The 14,847-nt window shown below is 38.2% G+C and overlaps 1 protein-coding gene and 1 non-coding gene across 2 annotated transcripts; one reads left to right on the top strand and one right to left on the bottom strand.

Moving 5' to 3' along the window:
- Positions 1 to 6,557: 6,557 nt before the first annotated feature.
- Positions 6,558 to 9,038, top strand: FOMMEDRAFT_170658 (uncharacterized protein; the record flags this gene model as incomplete). The annotated part of the gene is made up of 7 exons (XM_007270582.1): positions 6,558 to 6,596; positions 6,659 to 6,739; positions 6,801 to 6,876; positions 7,164 to 7,275; positions 7,331 to 8,581; positions 8,657 to 8,720; positions 8,785 to 9,038. The coding sequence occupies 7 exons, from the start codon at positions 6,558 to 6,560 to the stop codon at positions 8,914 to 8,916; spliced, it is 1,755 nt and encodes a 584-aa protein (XP_007270644.1). The 3' UTR covers positions 8,917 to 9,038.
- Positions 9,039 to 9,413: 375 nt separating this feature from the next.
- On the bottom strand, positions 9,414 to 9,485 carry FOMMEDRAFT_t68. Its single transcript has one exon. It is a non-coding gene; the product is annotated as a tRNA-Cys (tRNA).
- Positions 9,486 to 14,847: the final 5,362 nt, after the last annotated feature.

The raw sequence follows: 14,847 nt of genomic DNA, 5'->3' as shown, positions 1-14,847 counted from the left end.
TCTGTACTTCCTTCATTAATCTGAATGAGAAGTATAATGTATAGAACAAGCTTGTGTCTCTGTAACAGGGCAAACATTCTACTAATGCCTTCTTTCAGGAGTTCAATATCCTGGCTCAGAAGGCAGGATTCATGCTTAGGTTTGATAATGTCCTTATTAGAATGCTTGAAAAAGCTCTTTACTCAGAACTGGTTGATAAGATTCTCAGAATAATGTTAGAACTAGTCACCTACACTGAGTGGAAGACATGCACCATCTCCTTCAACCAAGCTACAGCTTGGATGTATCAAGTCTGTGTAGAATGCCTGTACATGTGTTCAGCTCTAACAGTTCTGAGCTCTCAGATCAATCTGTCTATAATTCACAATCAATCTGTTCTGATAGACATTAGAGAAGCCTGAAAGTAAGAAGCATGCTTTACTTACAGAAAGTCAGGGCACCAAATTAAGGACTGTCTATAGAAGTAACAGTATATCTGTCAGGTCATTAGAGTAATGATGAGTGACAAGCAGGATTTGTAGTAAGAAGCCTTTTCTACAAATCTGGAAGTCACCTCAGAACTCCTAGACCCTGACTATGTACTCTAGGATTTTATAGAGGCCTAACAGTGAATGTGACACTGAAGGGCTATGACTCAGATTTTTTAATGGCCACTTTTGATTCAATGGATACTGTAGGATTAAAAGTAAATAAAGTAAGAAAAGTAGAAAAAGTAGAAAAAGTAGAAAAAATAAACTAACAAAATTATTTATTAGAAAGAAAAAAGTCAAAAACAAAAGTAGATAGTTCTCTTATTTCTTCTGATTCTTTTGATTCTTCTCTTCACACTTCATCTGAGTCTAAATCTACACAATCCAACCTACTACTTCTACATTCTAAGATCTCAGAATGTTTGGAACATTACTCAGCCCTGTTCACTACTCAGTAGTTTGTTTATAGTATCAAGCAGGGATAGTCTCAGCTGAGTTCACAGCTGAGGACATGAGTCCATCCTTGTTGAAAGAGAGAGGTTAATAAGGAAATGTTAGTACATATACTCACCCTCTCAGACAACAAGGCTACACAAGCTGTACATTCCCTTTAGAACAAGTAGTAGTTTATCTAAGAATGTTCTAGGTACTAGCTCTAGGTCCCTGTCCTCTTGGCTCCCTTCTCAGGATCCCTCCAGATCTGAACAACAGCTCTGGTAGACAGTAGATGTACTAGTTTGTACATTAATAAGGCCTTCATACAGGAACACTACCTCCCTACTCAACACATTCTACTTCCAATCCTAGTATACAATATAGACAGAACTCTGAACCAGAATAGTTGGATCACTAAGTTTGTCCAACTACAGATGACTATTTAGGATTATAAGGAAAGTATTGAGTTCAGAGTCACTAACCTCAGAAAGACAGACATCTTCATCAGATTCAAATGGCTCAAGGCTCACAACCCTACTATTAACTAGTTAGAGTAGACACTTGTGTTTGATCAGTGTTCTGAGTCTTACAGCTACCTTGTACTACTGTTCTGAGTGGATACAGATGCTTCTAATGTTACTAACAGTTCTGATAAAGGTGACCAGTTGTTCTTCTTCAACTAGGATAGATATGTAGATACATATTCTAGTTGAGGCAGAATAGAGTCAATCTAAAGGATGTCCAAGACAGAACCAGTCTAGAACCCTCTCAGAATGACTCTACTCTAGAACACACACAGACCCAGCCTACTGGATTTTGTCTGAGAGTTCCTTAAAGTCTTTAGTAAAGAGGAATTCAACTAGCTTCCTGAACACTGTCTCTAGGACTATACAATTGAATTGACTGAGAGTTTCCAACCTAAGGATTGTAAGGTCTACCTACTCAACAGAGACAAGTAGGAGGCACTCAACAAGTTCCTTCAGGAAAATCTTCAGAACAGTCAGATCCAACCCTCAAAGTCCCTTATAGTCTCCCCTTTCTTCTTTATCAAAAAGAAAGATAGGAAGCTCTGTCTAGTCTAGGATTATTGTTGTCTTAATGAGGGTACTGTCAAAAACAAGTACCTACTCCCCCTGATTCAGGAGCTCATTAATAAGACACATACATCTAGGGTTTTTACTAAGTTGGATATTTGATAAGGATACAATAATATTCAGATCCAAGACAGAGATGAGTAGAAGGCTGTGTTCCAAACTAATTACAGATTGTACAAACTGACTGTAATGTTCTTTAGACTAACTAACTTGCCTACAATGTTCCAGTCATTCATGAATCACATCCTTACAGATCTGATTGACTCAGAACACATTAGTGTGTATCTGGACAACATTCTGATCTTCACCCAGACAGTTGAGCACTATTACTAACTGATCTAAGCAGTTCTACAACAGCTCTAAGATAATAAACTGTTTCTCTAAGAAGTAAAGTACTCTTTTACACAGGAGTCAGTGAATTATCTAGGCTTTGTGATCAGTAGAGGAGAGGTCTGTATGAATCTGACAAAGGTGACTATAGTTTGGAACTAGTCACAACCTTAGAACCTGAAACAGGTCCAAGTGTTCCTTGAGTTTGTAAACTACTACTAATGCTTCATTCAAGGCTTTAGTACCATTGCCCAGCCCCTTCACAATCTTACCAGCAAGGATGTTCCTTAGTAATAGAATGATTAGTAACAGTCTGTGTTTGAGTCCCTCAAGCAGGCCATCACTAGCAAGCCTATATTAGTAGTTCTGACAGTTACAGACAAGTTCCAAGTCAAAGCCAATTCTTCCAACTTTGCAAATAGAGTAGTACTGTCCCAGTTTATTGACAGAAAGTAGTGTCTGATAGTGTTCCAATTAGAATCCCTCTCTGTAACAGAACAGAACTACTCTATCTATAACAAGGAACTCCTTACAATTGTCTGTTCCCTAGAAGAGTAGTGTCAATATCTCCTCAGTACAGTATAGAAGTTTAAGATTTAGAGTGATCACCTTAATCTCTAGTACTTTCAGGCACTCTAGAAGCTCAACTGCTGCTAAGCCTGCTGGATGTTAGAACTGTAAGACTTCAACTTTGTGCTAACCCACAAACCTGGAACACAAATGACAAAAACTGATTTACTCTTAAGACAAGTAGGTCATGAAAGGGGGGAGAACAATAACAAAAATCTTGTTCTCCTAGACAATTCCTGTTTCACATCTGAGACAATCTAAGAAATCCAACTCAAATCTAAGAATGTCAACTTTGTCACCTACATATAGTAAGCTCTAAGACACATACAAGACTAGGTTGTAGTAAAGTAACTAGAGAAGTAGGCTAGGGATTAGGAGGAGGATGAGGATGGACAGGTTTACTAGGAAGGCCAACTGTATGTTCTGAAGGATTGGAAACTGTAGGAGGACATTGTCTGAGCTTATTACAACAATCTGACTGTAGGACATTCAGGCTGACACAAAATGCAGGAACTCATTACTCAGAACTACTAGTGGCTCAGAATGTAGAGGGAAATCCTAAAGTATGTGACTGGTTGTAATATGTACTAACAGACTAAGGCTTACCAGACAAGGGTTTGGGCTCTCCTACATCTGTATTGGATTCTGAATCACTCTTAGGAAGAAGTCTTGGTAGACCTGATCAGTAAGCTACCCAAGTCTCAGGGTTACAACACTATCTGTATGATTGTCAACTGATTCTCTAAGCAAGTCTACACAGTTTCAACCTGAATGGAACTCACTTCTGAAGGCATAGTATGTATTTATTAGAATCATGTCTTCCAGTTGTACAGACTCCCTCAGAAGCTCATTCATGATTGTAGACTGTAATTTGAGTTGAAATTCATACAGGACTTGTATGTACTTCTCAGAATTCAAGGGAACCCTTCTACTACCTATCACTCACAGACTGACAGTCAAACTGAGTAAGTCAATCAGGAGATTGAGCTCTACCTTCAGATGTTTATCAATCATCAGTAATTGGATTAGTCTGAATGGCTAGCTCTAACAGAATTTGTGTACAATAACTAGTAACACTCTGTAATAGGACAGTCCCTGTTCTTCCTCAATTATAGGAGACATCTGTACTAGGGGACAGTTCCAAACTGGAACAGCAGTTCTGAATCTGTAACAGACTTTGTAAAACAGATACACAGAACCAGGGAGGACACACAAGCTCTTTTGGAAAAGGTAGTACAGGTTATGAAGCAGAACTATAATTGGAAGAGGTCTACAGTCAAGGATTACCAGCCTGGTGACAAAGTTATGTTAGAAGCTACTAACCTGACCATAGATTGCCTAATAAAGAAGTTGGACAACAAGCACTTTGGACCCTTTGTTATTGAAAAGAAGGTTAGTGCCTCTGTCTACAAACTCCAACTTCCAGCAATATAAAAGCACATACACCCAGTGTTTAACAAGGTTCTACTGTCTCAATACTATGATCTGAGTTTTCCTTCACAACAAAGACTCCTACTGCCTCTACTAGAACTCATCAGTTCCAAACTGGAATACAAAGTAGAGTATGTAGCAGATACTAAGCTAGTGTACAGAAAGCTCAAGTTCCTTATCTACTAGAAAGGATACCTAGTTGAAGAACACACTTAGGAACCTGCTGAGAATCTCACTCATACTACTAAGGTAATCTGAGACTTCTATCAACTTCATCTGGGTACTCTGTGTCAACTCTGCCTCACAGATTTCCAAACCCTACTGTTCCAACCTATGCTCAAGCTACTAACTAAGTCTAATACTCACTAATCAGGACAATTGGTTTTAGAGGGAGGGTGATGTTACAGTTCTCCACTCTTATACCTTCAGTTCTAAGGGTTCTGTACCCTTCTGTACCAGAACTCAGGACTTCTGTCCCTTAGGGGTACTGTCTATAGACTATATGTGTACTGACTCTTGCTACTACCCTTCCTTACTTTATCATTCCATTCCTTTGACCACCCCTTCATTCTTTGTATCATTCTATAGTCTCTTACCCTTTGTCTATCCCTTCATTCTTTGTACCTTTATCTTTAACATTCCTTTCTCTCATTCTTTGTGACTCATCATTCTTAGTAGCTCATACTCTCTGAGTACTCTTGTGTAGTTTAGTATATATAGGTGTACAAGATCAGACTGGTCCTGTAGTCTTGATCTTGTCTACTCTAGGTAGTCCTGTACTCTTAGACTCACTCTATATACTCTACTCTTGTCCTACTCTCTCTCTCTGCCCTTTCTACAAGTTCTGACTATATTCTAGTACTCACATTCTGTATTTCTGTTGTGTAGGATAGTTGTAGCCTGGGTCCCCTTACTGAGCCTTCAGGTCCCCTCTATACTGTTGCTGACACTATGTTTACTCTTGGCTCACTCCTCTTACTCTTGTTTATACAGGCAATTGTTCTATAGTCATATCTACACCTTCAGGCAAAATTCCTACATTATTCATTGTGTCTTCACAGGTCTAGGTTGTATTCACCACATTTAGACACTGCTTCTTCTTTGTCAAGGCTACTCTCTTGTATTATGTTGTCCTGGACTTGTTTTTTTGTTAGTCTAGAAGGTCTAAGGCTCTAATAAGCCCTTAGGAGCCCTTCCTCCCTCTAAGTAGAGCATTTAGCCTACTATTTGACAAGCTCTTTGTCATAGTGAGTCTTGATTTGTTTCCATTCACTTTCAATCATATTATTAACTTCCTTCTTCCTTTTAGCCTCCTCCTTTCTTGCCTGGACCTCCTTCTCTTCCCTTTCCCTGTATTCCTTCTTCTGCCTGAGCTTTTCCCTAGTCTCATCTGAGGTCATAATCTTTAGCATTCCATTATCAAATATCTGTGAGTTCTCTGTTGTTTTTCCTTTCTCCTTCTTGTATAGAGTATTCTGGAGCCTAGCATTAAGAAGGGAGGCCAGAACAAGCTGTGCTGACTATAGAATAGGACTGTTAAGAGATGAGGAACAAAAAGAGAGAAAAAATTATTTATTTAGCAAATGTTACAGACTAATACCCTCAACCAATGTGTCATTAGGACTGTAGGTCAGTGTAGATCAGTGCAGATCAAAGTAGATCAATGCTGATCATTTTACTCTCTTGTCATGCTTTTTGAGCATTTTTAACAAATTACACAATATTAATTTAAGGACTGGTCCATTCAATATGATAAAACATACATATTGTAGCTCTGAAGTAGAGGAATACAATAATATAATTTTTATGTTGAACACTGTAGCATAAGTAGTAGTAAAAAATTTGTCAGTAGTCTCATATTTGGAATTTATTCAATTTCAGCAGTATTGAATTTCTATACACTTTTCTACTGAATCAATTTCCTTCAGAATTCATATATATATAGTACATGTATGTATCTACATTTCTCTATTTTTTTGAGTTTATTGGTTGAGTTATGCATGAATTAGAGGGGGGTGTTCAAAGGAACGTCCCTGTTTAAAGGAACGACCAATGCCTGTACTAATTGAGTCAGCAAGGATGTGTCAAGCGAGAAGCGTGATCAGCGTTTGAATTGAGAAGGCACGCACGTGTGTGTACGTCACACTTGGGTGCTTGGAAATTAAAGCCCTCGTTTCGGCGTACCTGCATCTTGTCTTCCTACTCTCTCAATCCATACTCGCCGTTAATGGCGCCTATAGGCATACTTCTAAGTACGGTCTTTGGGGTAAGGTATATCCGTGCTTATTCCGACTTGTCTAATCTGTGGTTTCGCCGTGTATGGTGTAGGCTATCCTTGAAGTGTTCTTGCTATGTCTTGCAGGGTATATCTTGTCTAGGAGGGGTATACTTGATAAGAAAACACAGAAGGTACATTTATTAATTCGATGCTAGACATTTGCATTTATCTGATGGCTGTATGAATGAACAGCAAATCAACCGCCTCAATGTCTCACTGTTCACGCCTTCCCTACTCTTCTCCAAGGTTGCATTTTCTTTAACACCAGGTGAGCAACCCACACGATCTCATTTTACTGCTTCGGAGGCACATTTTTGTATCTCGTGTGGATTATGCGTGTGGATGGAGTGGTACTTGGAGGGGGATGTGGTCGCCTGAAGTCCAACGCTTGGCCGTAGTCTTGGCAAGCCGCAGTTATGACGCGAACTCAAACCGTGTCCACCACCGCAATATTTTGCTGATGGTTATAAATCACCTTCATAAATTCTCATTGATGCTATTTATGTATTATCGTCGTGTTGTATCGGGTACTGATAACAAACGTTATTACCTCAGCGAAACTACGAGAATTATGGATAATACCGATTTTTTTCTTCGTGGTCACTGGAGTTTCTATGGGTATTTCCTACATCCTTGGTTTAATATTTCGTCTCAAAAAGTCGCAGAGGTGAGTGATAACGCATATGAGAGCTGCTACTTGTCTAATCGATGATTTATTCCAGGAATTTCGCGATTGCTGCTGCCATGTTCATGAATTCCAATTCCTTGCCGATCGCTCTAATGCAAAGCCTGGTCGTCGCTGTGCCGAATCTAAAATGGGAGGATGATGATACGAAGAATTCGATGCTCGGTCGAGCGTTGTCGTATCTTGTCCTATCCAGTACACTCGGCATGGTCTTGCGTTGGAGTTATGGAGTGCATCTTCTGTCTCAAGCTGATCCTGAGGGGTCTGATTCTGACAATCACGAGTATGGAAGTGGTTCTCGAATGCGTGGAGAGCGTTACACTGACAACCCGGAAACGCAACCGCTCCTGGTTGACTTAGAAGAAGACACCCAGCCGAGTACAACCCGAGTACATCATCAAACGCCATCGATTATATGCCACGAACACCAGGATGACGAAGAATCTTCTATCCGTGTAAAAGCCTCTCATCCACGCGGATGGCCAGAAATCCGGCCTCAAGTATTTTACTCATTTCCAAATACCCCCACACGTTCATATGCCAATCTTCTCGACGCATCTACGAACCCCTCCTCTGCGACACTCGCCGTGCCGTTTGTGAATACTGTCCGCCCGCCCAATGAGTCTGACTTTGAGTCCGACACCGACGAACCGCTGTTCCTCCCATCTACGACTCATCATGAGCGTCTTATTGCGCCTCCGCCTATTTCAACCAAGAAAAGCTTACTTCGCCGTATCGGTCGCCGTGTACGAAAGTTCCTTAAAGCCGTAAACTCGTTTATGTCCGTTCCACTCTGGGCTGCACTACTATCTCTCATAGTAGTTCTCATCCCACCCCTCCAGCATACGGTCGATTACCATATGCAACCATTCAAAGGTGCTCTCGCCGCTGCAGGCAACTGCTCAATCCCGCTCACGCTTGTCGTCCTCGGCGCTTACTTCTATAAACCACCCGTAAAAGATGAAAAACGTTCGTCAGAGCATGAACACTCGGATGGAAATGCATCCACAGAGCAGAACGGACACACAGAACGGGATACAAGCCGAAGAAGCGACCGATCGACCTCCTCTTTTGTAGGTAGCGTGCGTAGCACAATGATGCGTTTGAGCCGGTTAGATCGCTGGGAAGCAAATCGTTCCAAGGATAAGTCCAAGAAAGCAAAGCCGCGACCAGGAGAGACACGAACTGTCGTCATAGCCGTTGTGTCACGCATGGTGCTAACTCCACTCGTACTTCTCCCATTGATGGCGCTCGGCGCGCGTTATGATAACCCGAAAGTCTTCGACGAGTAAGTACATTTCATATTTTCTATCGTCAGTTTCACGATATGTAAAGCAACCTTATCTAATAAATTCTATCACAGCCCTGTTTTCATCGTTTCAAACGTTCTACTGGTCTCCTCACCGCCCGCTCTGACACTTGCTCAGGTACGCCCACTCCTTTACTCCTTTCCGCAGGATATGTTTAATAATCTTTATTACCCTAATATAGATGACACAAGCTGCTTCTGGCGATGCCTTTGAGCGACTCATCAGCCGCACCATCTTCTGGTCGTACTGTATTGTCACACCTCCCGCTACGATTCTCTATGTCGTTCTTGGTCTCCTGGTGGCAAAACTCTGATTGAGAATCCAACATTTCCATCTACGTTACATATGTTTCCGATAGACATGCAAGTTCTAGTTGCACTACATTTTAAACCCTATCTTTGCTCATATTTGTTTTCCTTTATTGAAATTTATTCCTCCCACTGTTATGGTAAAGTGTACATAAATTCATCTTTAGACACTATTTTCTTTGTTTCCTACCTAGAATACTTGGGAGGAGTCATGGGACATTCGTGATCTCATGCTGTGTAGTTGTACATGTACTGAAAATTTTAACTTGTTACCTGCGTTATGTCCGTGTCCTGAATGAATACACTCAGGATATTGTATGTACATCCTTTCACACAAAGATTCCAAACAAAGTTTACTCGACAAGCAACTGTAATTGCCTGGCACAATTGATCAGAAGGTCAACCAAATATACGGATGTACATTGTTCCGGTTACTTTAGCAAAGGATAAACATTGAGTACACAAACAACAGGTATGCTAAAACATGAAGAGTTAGCGTGTAAGGACCAAGAGTGGGTCGAACACCCGACCTTAGGATCTGCAATCCCACGCTCTACCACTGAGCTATTGATCCAATTACTGAAATTTCTAGTTGTGCATCTTGGCATAATATTATAACAAAGACTAACCAGAATATAATAATAATAATAGGACCTTTTCTTATCCCATGTCTATCCCTTATCAAGAGGCTAATAATTCCTTTTCCACAGTGCTACTTACATTTTAATATTGTATAATTAAGTATTTTATTAAATAATTGTATATAAAGATTTTTTAAATATTCTAAATATATACAAAGGGTTATACTATTACTTTAACTTACTCTCTATAGTCAGAATGACTATATATGTGTAAAAAGCTATTTCATCCTTCTTATTTAAAAGAATTTAAGATACATATACTTAATATGTAAGAGTAAAAATAAAATAAAATAATAAAGTTGTAATTAAAAAGTATATATTGTTTAATAATAGTTACAGGTCTGAAAGTTATCTATTTCTGACTTTGAGATTAAGGTAGTAGAAATTGTTGTAATAAAACTAAGAGAATATAGGCTCTTAAGATACACAGTTCTTAGTATACTTTTACTTATTATAACAAATGTATTATACATTACAAGTACAAGTTTTAAAAAGTTCCTTTAATAGTATATCTAAAGATGGCTTACAAAGACAAAAGACAAATCTGAGAAGGCTAAAGATCCTAAGGTTAAGGAGAAGCTTGATAAGTACAAAAAGGAGCTAGAATTATATTATAGCTAGCTTGTATAATACAAAAGACTGAACTACAAATTATTTGAGTCAATCTAAGAATACAAAAATTTATCTCTAGTATGTATAAGAAACTGTAAAGGCTGGAGCCTCACTCAAGAACACAGAACAGGTAAAGACCTAGGATTAGAGAGGTTGACCTAAGTACAGGAGCAAGTATGAAGATAATCTCTAAGTGTTTACAAATAGCCCTTTATATACTTAACTAAAGTTACATGTGTAACCTTAGAGGTTACACTCTTCCCTACTCTGAAGAAATAAAAGGAGGGGGTAGGGAAGTAATTAATAGAGAGACAAAGGAAAGGATATAGTAAAGGGAGGGGGAGGTAAAATGGAAGATTATAGTAAGGGGGGGGGAGGGGAAATACAAAAGGGTAAGGACAGAAGACAAGGAACACATAGTCATAAGTTTAAGAAGGCTTCAACTTGTTAATGAAAACACACAGAGACAAGAACAGGGACAAGGAGTACATAATGGTTAAGATGTGAAACTGTACTGTCAGGAATGTATGAATGATAGCTAACAAGTCTAGTGAGTAGTGAGTACAGTGTTACTATAGATAAGGAGAAGATGACTAAGATGTTAACTAAAACACATAGTCAAGACATTAAACAGTACTGTAAGGAATGTGTGAATAATACCTAACAGGTTTAGTAAGTACAGTGTTACTACAGATAAGGAGAAGACAACTAAGAAGGTCTTGTTTGACTAATAGTAGGCTGGGTGTTAGAGATGATAAGAGTTGTTTAGTGTTACAGTTCTCTACTCTTATACCTTCAGTTCTAAGGGTTCTGCACTCTTCTGTACCAGAACTTAGGACTTCCATCCCTCAGAGGTACTGTTTATAGACTATATACATACTGACTCTTACTACTACCCTTCCTTACTTTATCATTCCATTCCTTTGACCACCCCTTCATTCTTTGTTCATTCTATAGTCTCTTACTCTTTGTCCATCCCTTCATTCTTTGTACCTTTATCTTTGACATTCCTTTCTTTCATTCTTTATAACTTATTATTCTTAAATGGCTCATACTCTCTAAGTACTCTTGTATAGTTTAGTATATATAAGTATACAAGATCAGACTAGTTCTATAGTCTTGATCTTGTCTACTCTAGGTAGTCCTGTACTCTTAGACTTACTCTATATACTCTACTCTTGTCTCACTCTCTCTCTCTACCTACTCTACAAGTTCTAACTATGTTCTAGTACTTGTGTTCTGTATTTCTGTTGTGTAGGATAGTTGTAGTCTAGGTCCCCTTACTAAGCCTTTAGGTCCCCTCTATACTGTTACTAACATCAGATCAAGACTACCTATTACCACCCTACAACTCTCTTACATTTTGAGCATTAGTACTTACTGTTGTATTAATCTCTTTTCTTTGTCTTAACCCTTTTACATTTTTAAATTTTAAACTTTCTAAACCCTTTTAAACTTTTGCCACCCTTCTTCTATTCATTACCCCTTTTAGTTTAGTACTGATTCCTTTGTAGTATAAACATGAACCCTTCTACACTAACTGTCACCCTTACTATCCTGCTAGATTAGTAGTTACAAGTAGAACTAGCTTAATACATGTAGACCTCTATCTAAGAGGCCTTTACTAACTATATGCCCCTAGCCTCTTCAGAACCTGTTCTGATTGTTCTAGAAGTTGCAACCTGTTCTAGAAAGAAAGTGTATATAGTCTACCCTTTAGACTTTAATAGACAGTACTTTAAGAACTTCTAGTGTTAAGTCAAACTATACATGACTGTTACTTTGACTAATCTATTCTCAGATCTTAATCACATCCTATTTGTCCTCTCCTTCATGAAGGAAGGCAACACAGCCACCTAGGCCTAGAACTGGATTGAAGGCTATTAGATTGGAAGTCTGATCTGACTTTAGAATAATGAGTTGTATTTAGAATTTATAGGGCAGTTCTGTACTTCCTTTATTAATCTGAATAAGAAGTACAATGTACAGAACAAGCTTGTGTCTCTGTGACAGGGCAAACATTCTACTAATACCTTCTTTCAGGAGTTTGATATCCTAGCCTAGAAGGCAGGATTTGTACTCAGGTTTGATAATGTTCTTATTAGAATACTTGAAAAAGCTCTTCACCTAGAACTAGTCAATAAGATCCTCAGAATAATACTAGAACTGGTCACTTACACTGAGTGGAAAATGCACACTATTTCCTTCAACCAAGCTATGACCCAAATGTGTCAAGTCTGTACAGAACACTTACACATGTGTCTAGCTCTAACAGTTCTGAACTCTCAGATTAATCTGTCTGTAATTTACAATCAATCTGTTCTGATAGACATTAGAGAAGCCTGAAAGTAAGGAGCATACTTTGCCTACAGAAAGTCAGGACACTAAATTAAGGACTGTCTACAGAAACAATAGTACATTCATTAGGTCATTAGAGTAATAACAAGTAATGAGTAGGATTTGTAGTAAGAAGCCTTTTCTACAAATCTAGAAGTCACCTTAGAACTCTCAGACCCTGACTACATACTCTAGGATTTTGTAGAGGCCTAACAGTAAATGTAGTACTAAAGGACTATGACTTGGATTTTTTAATAACTACTTTTGATTCAATAGACACTGTAGGATTAAAAGTAAATAAAGTAGAAAAAGCAGAAAAAGTAGAAAAAATAAATCAACAAAATTATTTATTAGAAAGAAAAAAGTTGAAAACAAAAGTAGATAGTTCTCCTATTTCTCCTGATTCTTTTGATTCTTCTCTTTACACTTTATCCAAGTCTAAATTCATACAATCTAGCCTGTTACTTTTGTGTTCTAAGATCTCAGAATGTTTAGAACACTATCTAGCCCTGTTTACTACTCAGTAGTTTGTCCATAGTATTAAGTAGGGATAGTCTCAGCTGAGTTCACAGCTGAGGACATGAGTCTGTCCTTGTTGAAAGAGAGAGGTTAATAAGGAAATGTTAGTGTATATACTTACCCTCTTAGACAATAAGACTGTACAAACTGTACATTCTCTTCAGAACAAGTAGTAGTTTATTCAAGAACATTCTGAGTACTAGCTCTAAGTCCTTGTCCTCTTGGCTCCCTTCTTAGAATCCCCCCAGATCTGAACAATAGCTCTAGTAAACAGTAGATACACTAGTTTATACATTAATAAGACCTTTGTGTAGGAACACTACCTCTCTACTTAATGTGTTCCACTTCTGATCCTAGTATACAATATAGACAGAACTCTAAACCAGAATGGTTGGATCACTAAGTTTGTCTAACTACAGATGACCATTCAGGATTATAAGGAAAGTATTGAGTTTAGAGTCACTAACCTTAGAAAGACAGACATCTTTATTAGATTCAAATGGCTCAAGGCTTACAACCCTACTATTAACTAGTTAGAGTAGACACTTGTATTCAATTAGTGTTCTAAGTCTTGTAACTATTTTACACTACTGTTCTGAGTGAATACAGACACTTCTAATGTTACTAACAGTTCTAATAAAGGTGACCAGTTGTTCTTCTTCAACTAGGATAGATATGTGAATACATATTCTAGTCAAGGTAGAACAGAGTCAATCTAAAGAATGTTTATGACAGAACCAGTCTAGAACCCTCTCAGAACAACTCTACTCTAGAACACACATAGACTCAGCCTGCTAGATTTTGTCTGAGAGTTCCCTAAAGTCTTTAGTAAAGAGAAATTCAACCAGCTTCCTAAACACTGTCCTTAGGACTATACAATTGAATTAACTAAGGGTTTCCAACCTAAGGATTATAAGGTCTACCTACTTAACAGAGACAAGTAGGAGGTACTTGATGAGTTCCTTTAGGAAAATCTTTAGAACAGTTGGATCCAACCCTTAAAGTTCTCTATAGTCTCCCCTTTCTTCTTTGTCAAAAAGAAAGATAGGAAGCTCTGCCTAGTCTAGGATTATTATTGTCTTAATAAGAGTACTATCAAAAACAAGTACCTACTCCCCCTAATTCAGGAGCTCATTAATAAGACACATACATTCAGGGTTTTTACTAAGTTAGACATTTAATAAGAATATAATAATATTCAGATCTGAGACAGAGATGAGTAGAAGGCTGTATTCTAAACTAATCACAGATTGTATGAACTGACTGTAATGTTCTTCAGACTAACTAACTTGTTTACAACATTCTAATCATTCATGAATCACATTCTTACAGATCTGATTGACTTATACAGACCTCTCCTCTACTAATTATAAAGCCTAGATAATCTACTAACTCTTGTGTAAAAGAGTACTTTGCTTCTTAGAGGAACAGTTTATTATCTTAAAGCTGTTATAGAACTACTTGAATTAGTCAGTAATAGTACTCAACTGTTTGGGTGAAGATCAGAATGTTGTCTAGATACACACTAACATGTCTCAGATCCAGCAAAGGTAACTACAGTTTAGAACTAGCTACAACCTCAGAACCTGAAACAGGTCCAAGCATTCCTTAGGTTTACAAACTACTATTAATACTTTATTCAAGGCTTTAGTACTATTGTCTAGCCTCTTTACAATCTTACTAGTAAAGATGCTCCTTAGTAATAGGATGATTAGTAGCAGTCTGTGTTTGAGTCTCTCAAGCAAGCTATTACTAGTAAGCCTGTATTAGTAGTTCTAACAGTTGTAGACAAGTTCTGAGTTAAAGCTAACTCTTCCAACTTTACAA

Source organism: Fomitiporia mediterranea (assembly GCF_000271605.1).
Source record: "Fomitiporia mediterranea MF3/22 unplaced genomic scaffold FOMMEscaffold_13, whole genome shotgun sequence".
Classification (NCBI taxonomy): Eukaryota; Fungi; Basidiomycota; class Agaricomycetes; order Hymenochaetales; family Hymenochaetaceae; genus Fomitiporia; species Fomitiporia mediterranea.
Note: the sequence above shows the minus strand (reverse complement) of the source record. Positions and strands in the feature narration are given on the sequence as shown.